This window comes from Crotalus tigris, unplaced genomic scaffold (genome assembly GCF_016545835.1).
Source record: "Crotalus tigris isolate CLP2741 ecotype Arizona unplaced genomic scaffold, ASM1654583v1 scf7180000018306.2785112, whole genome shotgun sequence".
Taxonomy (NCBI): Eukaryota; Metazoa; Chordata; class Lepidosauria; order Squamata; family Viperidae; genus Crotalus; species Crotalus tigris.
This window is the reverse complement of record NW_024096934.1, coordinates 1-12,856: the sequence shown is the minus strand read 5'-3', so window position 1 is coordinate 12,856 and position 12,856 is coordinate 1. Positions and strand designations below refer to the sequence as shown.

At 46.8% G+C, this 12,856-nt stretch overlaps 1 protein-coding gene across 1 annotated transcript in view; it reads left to right on the top strand.

The window, feature by feature from the left end:
- The window catches only part of INTS2 (integrator complex subunit 2), a 51,224-nt gene extending 38,587 nt beyond the window's left edge, over positions 1 to 12,637 (top strand). Inside the window, exons 19-23 of the mRNA XM_039349992.1 lie at positions 1,552 to 1,677; positions 5,264 to 5,453; positions 8,640 to 8,936; positions 10,745 to 10,852; positions 12,498 to 12,637. Coding sequence (XP_039205926.1) covers positions 1,552 to 1,677; positions 5,264 to 5,453; positions 8,640 to 8,936; positions 10,745 to 10,852; positions 12,498 to 12,617 — 841 coding nt within the window. The 3' untranslated portion in view covers positions 12,618 to 12,637. The remainder of the gene's footprint in view (positions 1 to 1,551; positions 1,678 to 5,263; positions 5,454 to 8,639; positions 8,937 to 10,744; positions 10,853 to 12,497) is intronic.
- Positions 12,638 to 12,856: the final 219 nt, after the last annotated feature.

Below are 12,856 nucleotides of genomic sequence, written 5' to 3'. Positions count from 1 at the left end.
AGTATTCCAAGTGTGGCCTTACCAAGGCATTGTAAAGTGGTATTAATACTTCACGTGATCTTGATTCTATCCCTCTGTTAATGCAGCCCAGCACTGTGTTGGCCTTTTTGGCAGCTGCAGCACACGGCTGGCTCATATTTAGGTGATTGTCCACTAGGACTCCGAGGTCCCTCTCACAGTTACTGCTATTGAGCAAGGTACCCCCTATACCAGTGATGGTGAACCTTTTAGAGTCCGAGTGCCTAAACTGCAACGCAAAACTCACTTATGCATCGTCGGGTGCCGGGTGGGTGTGGCCCATTGGCTGGGTGTGGCCAATTGGGTGGGTGTAGCCCATTGGGTGGGCGTGGCTGCGGTGGTAACGGCAGACTGGGTGCGACTAAAAAGTTCAATCAATCAATTCCAACTTTGCAAGATCTTTTTTTTTTCCCGTGAGAAGTTTTTTTCCCGTGACTGAACCTTTTTTTTTTGCACACGGCGGCAGAGGCCTAAAGCAAAAAGGTTTTATAAAAAACCCAGCTGAAGGCCTAGGACTGGGTGAAGACGAGCGTGCCCACAGAGAAGGCTCTGAGTAGCGCCTCTGGCACCCGTGCCATGGGTTCGCCACCACTGCCCTATACTACACCTGTGCATTTGGTTTTTCTTGCCTAAATGTAGAACCTTACTTTTTTCACCATTGAATTTCATTTTGTTAGGTAGCGCCCAGTGATCAAGTCTGTCCAGATCCTCCTGTATCCTAAGCCTGTCTTCTGGAGTGTTGGCTATTCCTGCCAGCTTGGTGTTGTCTGCAAATTTGATGAGTTCCCCATCTATCCCCTCGTCCAGATCGTTGATATAGATGTAGGGACCCTGGTGCTATCTTAAGTTTGGTTGCTTTCTTGCAGACATTTCATGACCCAATTATGTAACATCATCAGTGCTAGAAGGGAGTGGGGTTTGTGGGGAGGAGGAGGAGGAGGAGGAGGAGGAGGAGGAGGAAAACTAAGATCCTTGATGCTCTCTGAGTTTGGTGGTTTTCTTGCAGTCGTTTCATGACCCAACTAGGTAACATCATCAGTGCTAGAAGGAAGTGGGGTTTGTGGGGAGGAGGAGGAGAAAAACTGAGGTCCTTGGTGCTCTCTAAGTTTGGAGATTTTCTTGCAGACGTTTTAGTACCAACTAGGTAACATCATCAGCCCAGCACTGTGTTGGCTTTTTTGGCAGCTGCAGCACACGGCTGGCTCATATTTAAGTGATTGTCCACTAGGACTCTGAGATCCCTCTCACAGTTAGTACTATTGACCAGGTACCCCCTACACTATACCTGTATATTTGGGGTTTTTTGCCTACATGTAGAACCTTACTTTTTTCACCACTGAATTTCATTTTGTTAGGTAGCGCCCAGTGTTACAAAAGAGTGTCAGAGTGCGGGCCCAGTTTTAATTTCTGGAGGGATGATGTTCCAAAGGGAGGGAGGGATGATGTTCCAAAGGGAAGGAGCCATCACAGAGAAGGCCCTTCCTCTGGGTCCCGCGAGACGCAACTCCTTTACAAGCTGTCTTTTTCTTCCAGATTGTGGGTAATGACAGTGAATGCCCTGCAGCCATCAGGCAAAACGGTCAGACAACAGAAGTACACCCAGAAGGACCTGCTCATCGATCCCCTGATTGTGTTAAGGTGTGATCCGAGGGTTCACAGGTAAGGCTGTTTTCCAAATCCACCTTGCTCAACAGCTACTGGGTCGCCTTGAGTTCTCACCTAGGGCGCAATCTACAAATAATAATAATAATAATAATAATAATAATAATAATAATAATAATAATAATAATAATAATAATTTATTATTATTATGGATCATCGCACAGTCAGCCAGATGTTCAGACTGGATTTGGCATTTTGTCTACCTATCGAGTCCTTACCCAGGACCTGGGATAGGCAGATGTGGATGTTTGATGGTATTACAGATATCGTCGCAGGATGGAAGCAGTTCCTAGTAAGGCCGCCTTTTGCAATTGACTAATAGCAAATTTGTCAATGCCAATGGTGTTCAAGTGGTGCTCCAGTTGTTTTGGGATTGCACCCAAGGAGCCTATTACTATTGGTACTACCCTTGCTTGCTTTTGCCACAGTCTTTCTATTTCTATTTGTAGGTCTTTGTATTTTGTTATCTTCTCCAGTTCTTTCTCTTCTATTCTGCTGTCTCCAGGCACTGCCACGTCCACTATCCACTTTTTTGTCTTTCTTATCGACAATTGTTAAGTCTGGGGTGTTATGTTGCAGGTGCTTGTCTGTTTGAATTCTGAAGTCCCAGAGCAGTTTCATTTTATCATTTTCTATGACTTTCTCTATTTTATGATCCCACCAGTTTTTGCTTACAGGCAAATGATATTTTTTTGCAGATCTTCCAATGCACCATTGTTGCTACTTTGTCATGCCGCTGCTTGTAGTCAGTCTGTGCAATCTTCTTGCAGCAGCTTACCAGGTGGTCCACTGTTTCTTCAGCTTCTTTGCATAGGCGGCACTTACTGTCTGTTGCTGTCTTCTCATTTTTGACTTTATATGCATTTGTCCTTAAGGCTTGGTCTTGTGCAGCCAGAATTAGTCCCTCGGTCTCTTTCTTCAATTTTCCTGCTCTTAGCCATTGCCAGGTCTTGTTATTATCTGCTTTCCCAGCTATTTTTTAAATGTATTGGCCATGTAGTGCTTTGTCTTCCCATGCCTCTATTCTGTTCTTCATTTGGTCTTTCTTGTAGGCCAGTTTGGTCTCTTCAGTAGTCAGTAAGCCTTCCTGACATACTAATTTCAGTGCATCTTCATCATTGTTCTTCAGATCTTCTTCCAAAGCCATTTTTTCTTCTTCAACCATCTGATGTACTTGTAGCATTCCACGCCCACCTATTTGCCTTGGTAGATAAAGTCTGTCAATGTATTATTATTATTATTATTATTATTATTATTATTATTATTATTATTATTATTATTATGCACTGAAATTAGTATATCAGGAAGGCTTACTAACTACTGGAGAGACCAAACTGGCCTACAAGAAAGACCAAATGAAGAACAGAATAGAGGCATGGGAAGACAAAGCACTACATGGCCAATACATGAAAAAAATAGCTGGGAAAGCAGATAATAATAAAACCTGGCAATGGCTAAGAGCAGGAAAATTGAAGAAAGAGACCGAGGGACTAATTCTGGCTGCACAAGACCAAGCCTTAAGGACAAATGCATACAAAGTCAAAATTGAGAAGACAGCAACAGACAGTAAGTGCCGCCTATGCAAAGAAGCTGAAGAAACAGTGGACCACTTGGTAAGCTGTTGCAAGAAGATTGCACAGACTGATTACAAGCAGCGGCATGACAAAGTAGCAACAATGGTGCATTGGAAGATCTGCAAAAAATATCATTTGCCTGTAAGCAAAAACTGGTGGGATCATAAAATAGAGAAAGTCATAGAAAATGATAAAATTAAACTGCTCTGGGACTTCAGAATTCAAACAGACAAGCACCTGCAACATAACACCCCAGACTTAACAATTGTCGATAAGAAAGACAAAAAAGTCTGGATAGTGGATGTGGCAGTGCCTGGAGACAGCAGAATAGACGAGAAAGAACTGGAGAAGATAACAAAATACAAAGACTACAAATAGAAATAGAAAGACTGTGGCAAAAGCAAGCAAGGGTAGTACCAATAGTGATAGGCTCCTTGGGTGCAATCCCAAAACAACTGGAGCACCACTTGAACACCATTGGCATTGACAAATTCGCTATTAGTCAATTGCAAAAGGCGGCCTTACTAGGAACTGCTTCCATCCTGCGACGATACCTGTAATACCATCAAACATCCACATCTGCCTATCCCAGGTCCTGGGTAAGGACTCGATAGGTAGACAAAATGCCAAACATCTGGCTGACTGTGCGATGATCCATAATAATAATAAAGTTGGAAGGGACCTTGGTGGTCATCTAATCCAACCCCCTGCTCAGGCAGGAAACCCTATACCATTTTGGAAAAATGGCTGTCCAGTCTCTTCTTAAAAACTTCCAGTGTTGGAGCATTCACCGCTTCTGGAGGCAGGTTGTTCCACTGGTTAATTGTTCTAACTGTCAGAAAATTTCTCCTTAGTTCTAAGTTGCTTCTTGTCCTGCCTTCAGGGGCTTTGGAGAATAGCTTGACTCCCTCTTCTTTGGGGCAATCCTTGAGATATTAGAACTCTGCTGTCATGTCCCCTATATGCTTTAGCCTCTAGTCCCCTGATCATCTTTGTTGCTCTTCTCTGCACTCTTTCTAGAGTCTCAACATCTTTTTTACATCGTGGTGACCAGAACTGGATGCCGTATTCTAAGTGTGGCCTTACCAAGGCCTTGTAAAGTGGTATTAACATTTCCCGTGATCATGCAGTTGCAACATTTCGCACTGTGTCAGTCAGGGGGGTATGGGTTAGTCCTCAACTTAGGATTACAATTCAGCCCAAAATTGCTCTTGCTAAGCGAGACAGTTATTTGGTGAGTTTTGCCCCATTTTATGACCTTTCCTATCAACATCTGTTAAGTGAATCACTGCAGCTGTTAAGTTAGTAACATTCTGGGAGTTAAAGTCCATGAGTCATAAAAGAGCCAAGGTTGCCTACCCCTGGCCTACACTAGCAATAAGCCTAGCTTGATTTTTGGGGGTGGGCCTAACATAAGACCTATCCCAAAAATAAGCCCTAGTTTTGAGGCGAGGCACACACCTAAAAATCAAGCTGGGGTGAGGGTGTGGAGCTGCCCCACCCGCCCCGCACCCGCTTTCCTTGCAGCCAGGCCTATCCTCCCTGGCCCACTTCTTCTTCTGAAGCCTCTTCTGCAGCCAGGCGTGCATTTCTCAGTCACAGGGCTTTCCGAAAGGCCTGTGCAGCCGAGAACTGAGCTATGGATTCAATCCAAAGCTCGGTTCTGCAAGACCTCAGCAGCCGAGCACTGAGCTATGGATTGAATCCACAGCTCGGTACTCGGCTGCCTAGACCTTCTGGAAAGGCCTGACTGTAAAATGCAGGCCCGAATGCAGCTGCAGAACTTCGGCCCCTGAGGAAGTGAACCGGCTGGGTGGCGCTGTCAGTGCTGGAGGTGATGTAAGGTCTCCCCTGAAAATAAGACCTGCTGCTTCTTTTGGAGACAAAAATAAATAAATAAAATAAGACCTGGTCTTATTTGGGGGAAAACATAGTAGCTGTACACCTCTATTCACTTCTTTTCCCCCCTGGCCCTCTATTCCACGCCCCCCCCGTTTGTGTCACCTCAGGTGCCCGCCTCTGATGGATATCACTCTGCATATGCTGAATGGCTACCTGCTGGCTTCCAAAGCCTACCTGAGCGCTCACCTGAAAGAAACAGCAGATCAGGACGTCAGGCCTTTGCAAAACAACGCAATGGGTTTGGAAGCCCCGGAAGTGACGCGGGACGAACTGAAAAACGCCTTGCTAGCAGCCCAGGTAATTTTGCAAATATTCAGCTCTCGAAACGGCCAGTTTTCAACAGCTTAGCTTCAACAGCAGGTGTTATGGTTCCGGTTAATGAAACATTTCAAAGAACTTCCAGGCATTTATTTTCCTAAAAGTCTTTTACTATTACAAAATGTCGGCACAGGCACAATGGAGGGATGCTAGGATCTAAGTTCTCTTCCTCTGAGCCAATTAGCCGTCATATCTCACATTATCCAATTAGTGTGAAGGTCAAAGGTTTTCTTCCTCTTTCTTTCCCGGGCTTTACCCCCATCCCCCTTCTGCTCTGTATTAACCCCATAATTACCAGACAATTTTGCATATTGTCAAAAGCAAGAATATACAATATTTGCAGCGTTGACATCAGGCTGGCTGAGAGTAGCTGGGCCTTAAGCTGAGCTTTCAACATGCCTGCCGCCCTCTTGCAGTTTGCACCATTGAAACTGACACGATATGTACATATCGTCCTCAGCTTTACAACAGTTCATTTAGTGACCGTTCGAAGATACAACGGCCCTGGGAAAAAAGTGGCCCAGGTTTTTCACACTTTTTTTTCATACTTCGGACCATTGCAGCACTCCCATACTCACCTGATTAAAATTCAGATGCTTGGCAGATGACTCAAATTTACGACGGTTGCAATGTCCTGGGGGGGTGTTCATGTGATCCCCTTTCGCGACCAAAGTCAATGGGGAGGCCAGTTTCACTTAACGATCGTGTTACTAATGAACCAATGATTAAGAAGGGATTTTGTTTAACCGCCGGGTGGCTAACTTAGCTCCTGCCGTGATTCACTTTGCAACTGGGGCAGGAAAGGTCGTAAAACGGGGCAAAACTCGCTTACCCACTATCGTGCTTAGCAACAGAAACTTACGAGGTTGTAAGTGGAGGACTACCTGAATTATGGGGTTAATGCAGCTCCTGGTGGTTGGCTTCTGGCTGCCAGCGCAGAATTCAGTGGGCCATTTATCCTTTGCGCTTTCTGTCTCTGCACAAAAGGCTGCCAACTTGCGTCCCACCTGCCTTCACCAGAGAGAGTTGCAGAATTTGGTCTTTAAATGTGACCTTTTGGTGCGCCAGGCAAAGTTCAGCACATTCTTACTGGCTGAAATGAGGGATCCTTGGTGGTCTCTGTGCTCCTCTGGATGCTGGTGGGGAAGTGTTTTTGGTCTTTTTGTTCCCTTTCTGGCTTGTTGATTGTGTCTTTTGCGTAGTGTGTAAATATTGTTTATATCTATGTGTCTGTTGAAGGCTAATTTGTTGAGAGTGCCAAGCTTCTAGAAATTCCCTAGCACCCAGATGAGCCTAGATCAGTGGTTCTCAACCTTTTTAATGCCGCGACCCCCAACCGGTCGTAAGTCGAAGACTACTCAACCGGTCGTAAGTCGAGGACTACTCAACTGGTGCAGCACCATTTGCAGAATTGGACTTTTGGCGGGCTCAGCAGGGCAGAGACAGCCTGGACAATTCCTATTGGCTTTTGAAAGCCAATAGAATTAGACACTATTCAAGAGAGTCTATTCTATTGGCTTTCAAAAGCCAATAGAATAAAAGGGAGTAGCACAGCTAAGGAAAAGGGGGAAAAAATGGCGGACTGCGTTGTTTGGCAACCCCCATGAAATGGTCGTTCGACCCCAAATGGGGTCCCGACCCACAAGTTGAGAACCACTGGCCTAGATTAACTCCCCAAGATTAGCACCAGACTAGCAGTCAAGAAGTAGAACAACTTGACTCCAGAAGTTGTGAATGCTCCAACACTGGAGGTTTTAAAGAAGAGATCGGACAACCATTTGTCTGAATGAGGTTTCCTGCCTGAGTAGGGGGTTGGACTAGAAGACCTCCAAGGTCCCTTCCAGCTTCTATCCTATCCTATCCTATCCTATCCTATCCTATCCTATCCTATCCTATTCTTCTATTCCTCAAGTAAACAATATCTCCATCAAGGAACTGCCAAACATGCTTACACTAAAGACCCGAACCAAAGAACCTCCAAGACCATCCCCCCAACACTGAGAGAGCAAGCCACTAGAATATAAAATGAGTGCAAACCCCGCTCCCTACTAGCACTGATGATGTTACCTAATTTGGGTAGTGAAACGTCTGCAAGAAAACAAGTTCAGGCCTTTATTACTTTATAAGTATCTTAAGACGGCAAACATAATTAATATCCTTCTTCCTCCATTTTCCCTACAACAATTCAGTGAATTGGGTTGCGCTGAGAGAGAGCAGTTGGCCCAAGTCACCCAGTTGGCTTTCATGCCTACGGTGGAACTAGAACACACCCTCGCCTGGCAATTGACCCAAAGTCCCCCATCTGGCTTTCATGCCTAAGGCGGAACTAGAACTCACCATCTCCTGGTGATTGGCTCAAGTCACTTAGCCGGCTTTCATGCCTAAGGCGGAACTAGAACTCACCCTCTCCTAGCGATTGATCCAAAGTCACCCATCTGGCTTTCATGCCTTAAGGCGGAACTAGAACTCACCGTCTCCTGGTGATTGGCCCAAAATCACCCATCTGGCTTTCATGCCTAAAGCGGAACTAGAATTCACCATCTCCTGGTGATTGGCCCAAGTCGCTTAGCCGGCTTTCATGCCTAAGGCAGAACTAGAACTCGCTGTCTTCTGATGATTGACCCAAAGTCACCCATCTGGCTTTCATGCCTAAGGTGGAACTAGAACTCACTGTCTCCTGGCGGTAAACCCAAAGTCACCCATCTGGCTTTCATGCCCAAGGCGGAACTAGAACTCACCGTCTCCTGGTGATTGGCTCAAGTCACTTAGCCGGCTTTCATGCCTAAGGCGGAACTAGAACTCACCCTCTCCTAGCGATTGATCCAAAGTCACCCATCTGGCTTTCATGCCTTAAGGCGGAACTAGAACTCACCGTCTCCTGGTGATTGGCCCAAAAATCACCCATCTGGTTTTCATGCCTAAGGCGGAACTAGAACTCACCCTCTCCTGGTGATTGGCCCAAGTCACTTAGCTGGCTTTCATGCCTAAGGCAGAACTAGAACTCGCTGTCTTCTGATGATTGACCCAAAGTCCCCCATCTGGCTTTCATGCCTAAGGTGGAACTAGAACTCATCCTCTCCTGGCGATTGACCCAAAGTCACCCATCTGGCTTTCATGCCTAAGGCGGAACTAGAACTCACCATCTCCTGACTTGCCTTCTTCCAGGATAGCGCTGCGGTGCAGATCCTTCTGGAGGTTTGCTTGCCTTTGGAAGAAGAAACCTCTCCAGGTAGCAGGTCCAGCAGATTGCTGATGAGCCAGCTGGGAACCGCTGAACGCAGTCCTCAAAACATGCAACCCAAGGAGAAAGAACGGGAAGAGGAGGAGAAGGAAGATGGAGAGGGGGAGGGAGTAGAAGACAGCCTTCTCTGCAACCTGCGGGAAGTCCAGTGTCTGGTCTGCTGTCTGGTGCACCAGATGTTCATCGCCGATCCCAACATCGCTAAGCTAGTTCACTTCCAGGTGTGTGTTGGCTGTTTTGCAAGAGGCCCTTTGGAGAGGTTGGGTCTTTCCTGGCTTCTTTCACACTTGACCTTGAGGTGCCTTCAATTACCGTGTTTCCCAGAATATAAGACCCAACTGGAAAATAAGCTCCAGCACATGGTTCTCAACCTTTTTAATGCCATGACCCCCAACCGGTTGTAAGTCGAGGACTAAACCAGTTGTAAGTCGAGGACTAAACCAGTCGTAAGTCGAGGGCTACCCAACCGGTCGTAGGTCGAGGACTTTCCCTGTCTGGGAGCGCCACGCATGCGTGGTGCCACCCCCTGCGCCAGCCAAAGCGTAGCTGGCAAGCGGCAGAGACAGAGCAGGCCGACCTCCGGCTGAGCCACCAGCTGGCCCAGCCCAAGGGAGGTAAGGCACCCGCTGGAAAAGGGGAAAAGGCGGACAGCCTTGCTTGGCGACCCCTGTGAAATGGTCGATCGACCCCAAATGGGGGGTCACGACCCATAGGTTGAGAACTGCTGCTCCAGCATGATTTTTCAGGATGCGTGTAATATAAGCCCCACCCTCAAAATAAGCCCCAGTTAAGATCTTCAGCATTTAGTATTTTCCCGAATATAAACCCTAGCCGTAAAATAAGCCCTCATGCTTTTGGAGCAAAAATTAAGACCCGGGGAAACACGGTAAATATGTCAGATAATTACAGGTAATCCTCAGGTTATAACAATTATGGAGCTTGCCCATGACGGTCATAGGTTGTAGCAGTTGTCAAATGGGATAGGTGACCACATAGAAGAGGGAGTCAAGCTGTTCTCCAAAGCGCCTGAGGGCAGGACAAGAAGCAACGGATGGAAACTAATCAAGGAGAGAAGCAACCTAGAACTAAGGAGAAACTTCCTGACAGTTAGAACAATTAACCAGTGGAACAACCTGCCTCCAGAAGTGGTGAATGCTCCAACACTGCAAGTTTTTAAGAAGAGACTGGACAGCCATTTGTCTGAAATGGTATAGGGCAGTGATGGCGAACCTTTTAGAGACCAAGTGCCCAAACTGCCACCCAAAACCCACTTATGCATCATCGGGGGTCGGGTGGGTGTGGCCATTGGGTGGGTGTGGCCCATTGGGTGGGCGTGGCTGCGGTGTAACGGCAGACTGGGTGGGACTAAAAAGTTCAATCAATTCCAACTTTGCAAGATCTTTTTTTTTCCCGCAAGAAGTTAAAACTGGCTGATTGAACCTTTTTTTTTTTTTTTTTACACATGGCGGCGAAGGCCTAAAGCGAAAAGGTTTTATAAAACCCAGCTGAAGGCATAGGACTGGGGCAACGACGCGCGTGCCCACAGAGAGAGCTCTGTGTGCCGCCTCTGGCACCCATGCCATAGGTTCGCCACCACTGGTATAGGGTTTCCTGCCTTAGCAGGGGGTTGGACTAGATGACCTCCAATGTTCTTTCCATCTTCATCATTATTATTATTATTATTATTATTATTATTATTATTATTATTATTATCCCAGTTTATGAACATTACCACTGTTGACTGTAATGGGCAGTCCCCGTTATGGTCCTGTATTATCTGACATATTTAATTGATGGCATCTCGAGCCTAATGGGTAGGTAACCTTGGCTCTTTTATGACTCGTGGACTTCAACTCCCAGAATTCCTGAGCCAGCTTGGCTCAGCATGGAAACCTCTCCCTTTCTCCTCAGCATGGCTGGCTCAGGAATACTGGGAGTTGAAGTCCACGAGTCATAAAAGAGCCAAGGTTGCCTACCCCTGGGCTAAGCCATATGGACTACTCTTTTTCATCCCTTTCTCTCCAAACAGGGCTATCCTTGTGAACTGCTCCCCCTCACCGTGGCTGGCATCCCCTCTATGCATATCTGCCTGGACTTCATACCTGAGTTGATTGCTCAGCCTGAACTCGAGAAACAGGTACGGTTGCCTCCCTCCCCCCTTCTCCTTCCCGTACGTGTGGGTCTGGGGTCTTCGATCAGGGGTTTTATTGGTTTCAACCCAATCTGGAAGAGTGGCTGTGTGCCAGGTCCCCTTGGCGAAGAAGCAATGTCCCCTGGTGGGTCCCCAGGAAGCAGCTCACCTTGGTGTCCTGGCACGTGTTCTGTTGGAATAGGCTTCCCCAGAAATATGGATGGCCCCAAATTTGTTGCTTTTCCCAAAGTTGGGAAGACCTGGCTCTTCTCCCAGGCTTCAGGGCCAGGACGTTCCTTTGGAGGGCTCTCCATGGGTGAATGCGTAGGGTGAACGAGCTGAGACTTTTTTTGGGGGGGAGGGTAGGTTTTTAGGCATTATACTTTTATTCGATCTGCGATTCAGACATTCCCGACAATGGTTGGAAACCGATCAAAGAGAGAAGCAATCTGGAATTAAGGAGAAACTTCCAAATAGTGAGGACAATTAACCAGTGGAACAGCTGGCCACCAGAAATCGTGGGCACTCCGTCACTGGAGGTCTTTAAGAAGAGGCTAGACAGACACTTGTGTGAGATGGCATAGGTCACAGGTCGGCAACCTGCGGCTCCAGAGCCGCATGCGGCTCTTTGAGCCTTGCCCTGTGGCTCCCAGCCTCCTCTGCCTTTGCAGAGAGAGAGAGACAGAGAGAGGCAATTGCGCTTCCCTGCTTCAATCTCTCTCTCTCTCTCTCTCTGTGTGTGTGTGTTTGTGTTTTGTGTGTGTGTGTGTGTGTATGTATAAAAGAGAGTGTACTCACATGTTCTCCGAGGAGCTGAAAAGCTTACTGGGCGGAGCTCCTCCCTTTGCTACATCTCAACAGGAAGCAGGAAGGGCAGGAGAGAGCTAGCTAGCCCAGCTAGGCTGACTCAGGAATTCTGGGAGTTGAAGTCCATGAGTCATAAAAGAGATGAGGTTGCCTACCCCTGATCTTGTTGGACAACAGCTTGAAGCTTGCCAGGTGAGCAGCAGATAGGAGAGGGGGGGGGGAGAAAGAGAGAGAGAGAGAGAGAGAGGGAGGGAGAGAGGAGAGAGAGAGAGAGAGAAAGAGAGTGGGGGAAGAGGAGTGGTAGACCAAGGGCAGATAGAGAGGGAGGGAGAGAGACAGAGAGAGAGAGAGACCCTCTTGACATCTAAAATGAAGATAACACTGCATATATACTTTTTTTAACCTGTGTGTGTGTGTGTGTGTGTATACACATACATACATACATACATACATACATACATACATACATATACATATACACACAAACACACACACCTATAATAAAGGTAAAAAAGGATATATGCAGTGTTATCTTCATTTTAGATATCAAAAGGGTTTTGCGGCTCCCAGTGTTTTGTTTTTGGTGGGAAACAGGTCCAAGTGGCTCTTTAAGTGTTTTGGGTTGCCTACCCCTGGCATAGGTTCTCCTGCTTGAGCAGGGGGCTGGACTAGGAAGACCTCCAAGGTCCCTTCCGACTTTTATTATTATTATGATTCTGTAACGCAGATCATAAGTATGCTTATTCCAGGATAAAATCTGTCCACGGGCATCTCTGGTGGCTCAATCAACCTAGCAATCTTTTCTTGACTGCTGTTCTAGATTTGGTTGTCCCTTTTTTTCCAGATTTTCGCTATCCAATTGCTGTCCCACTTGTGCATTCAGTATGCTCTGCCCAAATCCCTCAGCGTGGCACGTTTGGCTATCAATGTCATGGGAACGCTCCTGACAGGTAAGCAGTGCTAAAGGTAAAAGTTTCCACTGTCCAATTGTGTTTGACTCTAGATGCCATTGGTGCTCACCTCGGTTTGTTAGCCAAAGGAGCCAGCGTAGTTCGAAGACATTTTTCATAGTCACATGGCGAGCGTGACTAGATGCCTAAGGCAGGGGTCCTCAAACTTGGCCACTTTAAGACTTGTGGACTTCAACTCCCAGAATTCCCCAGCCAGCATGGCTGGCGGGGGAATTCTGGGAGTTGAAGTCCA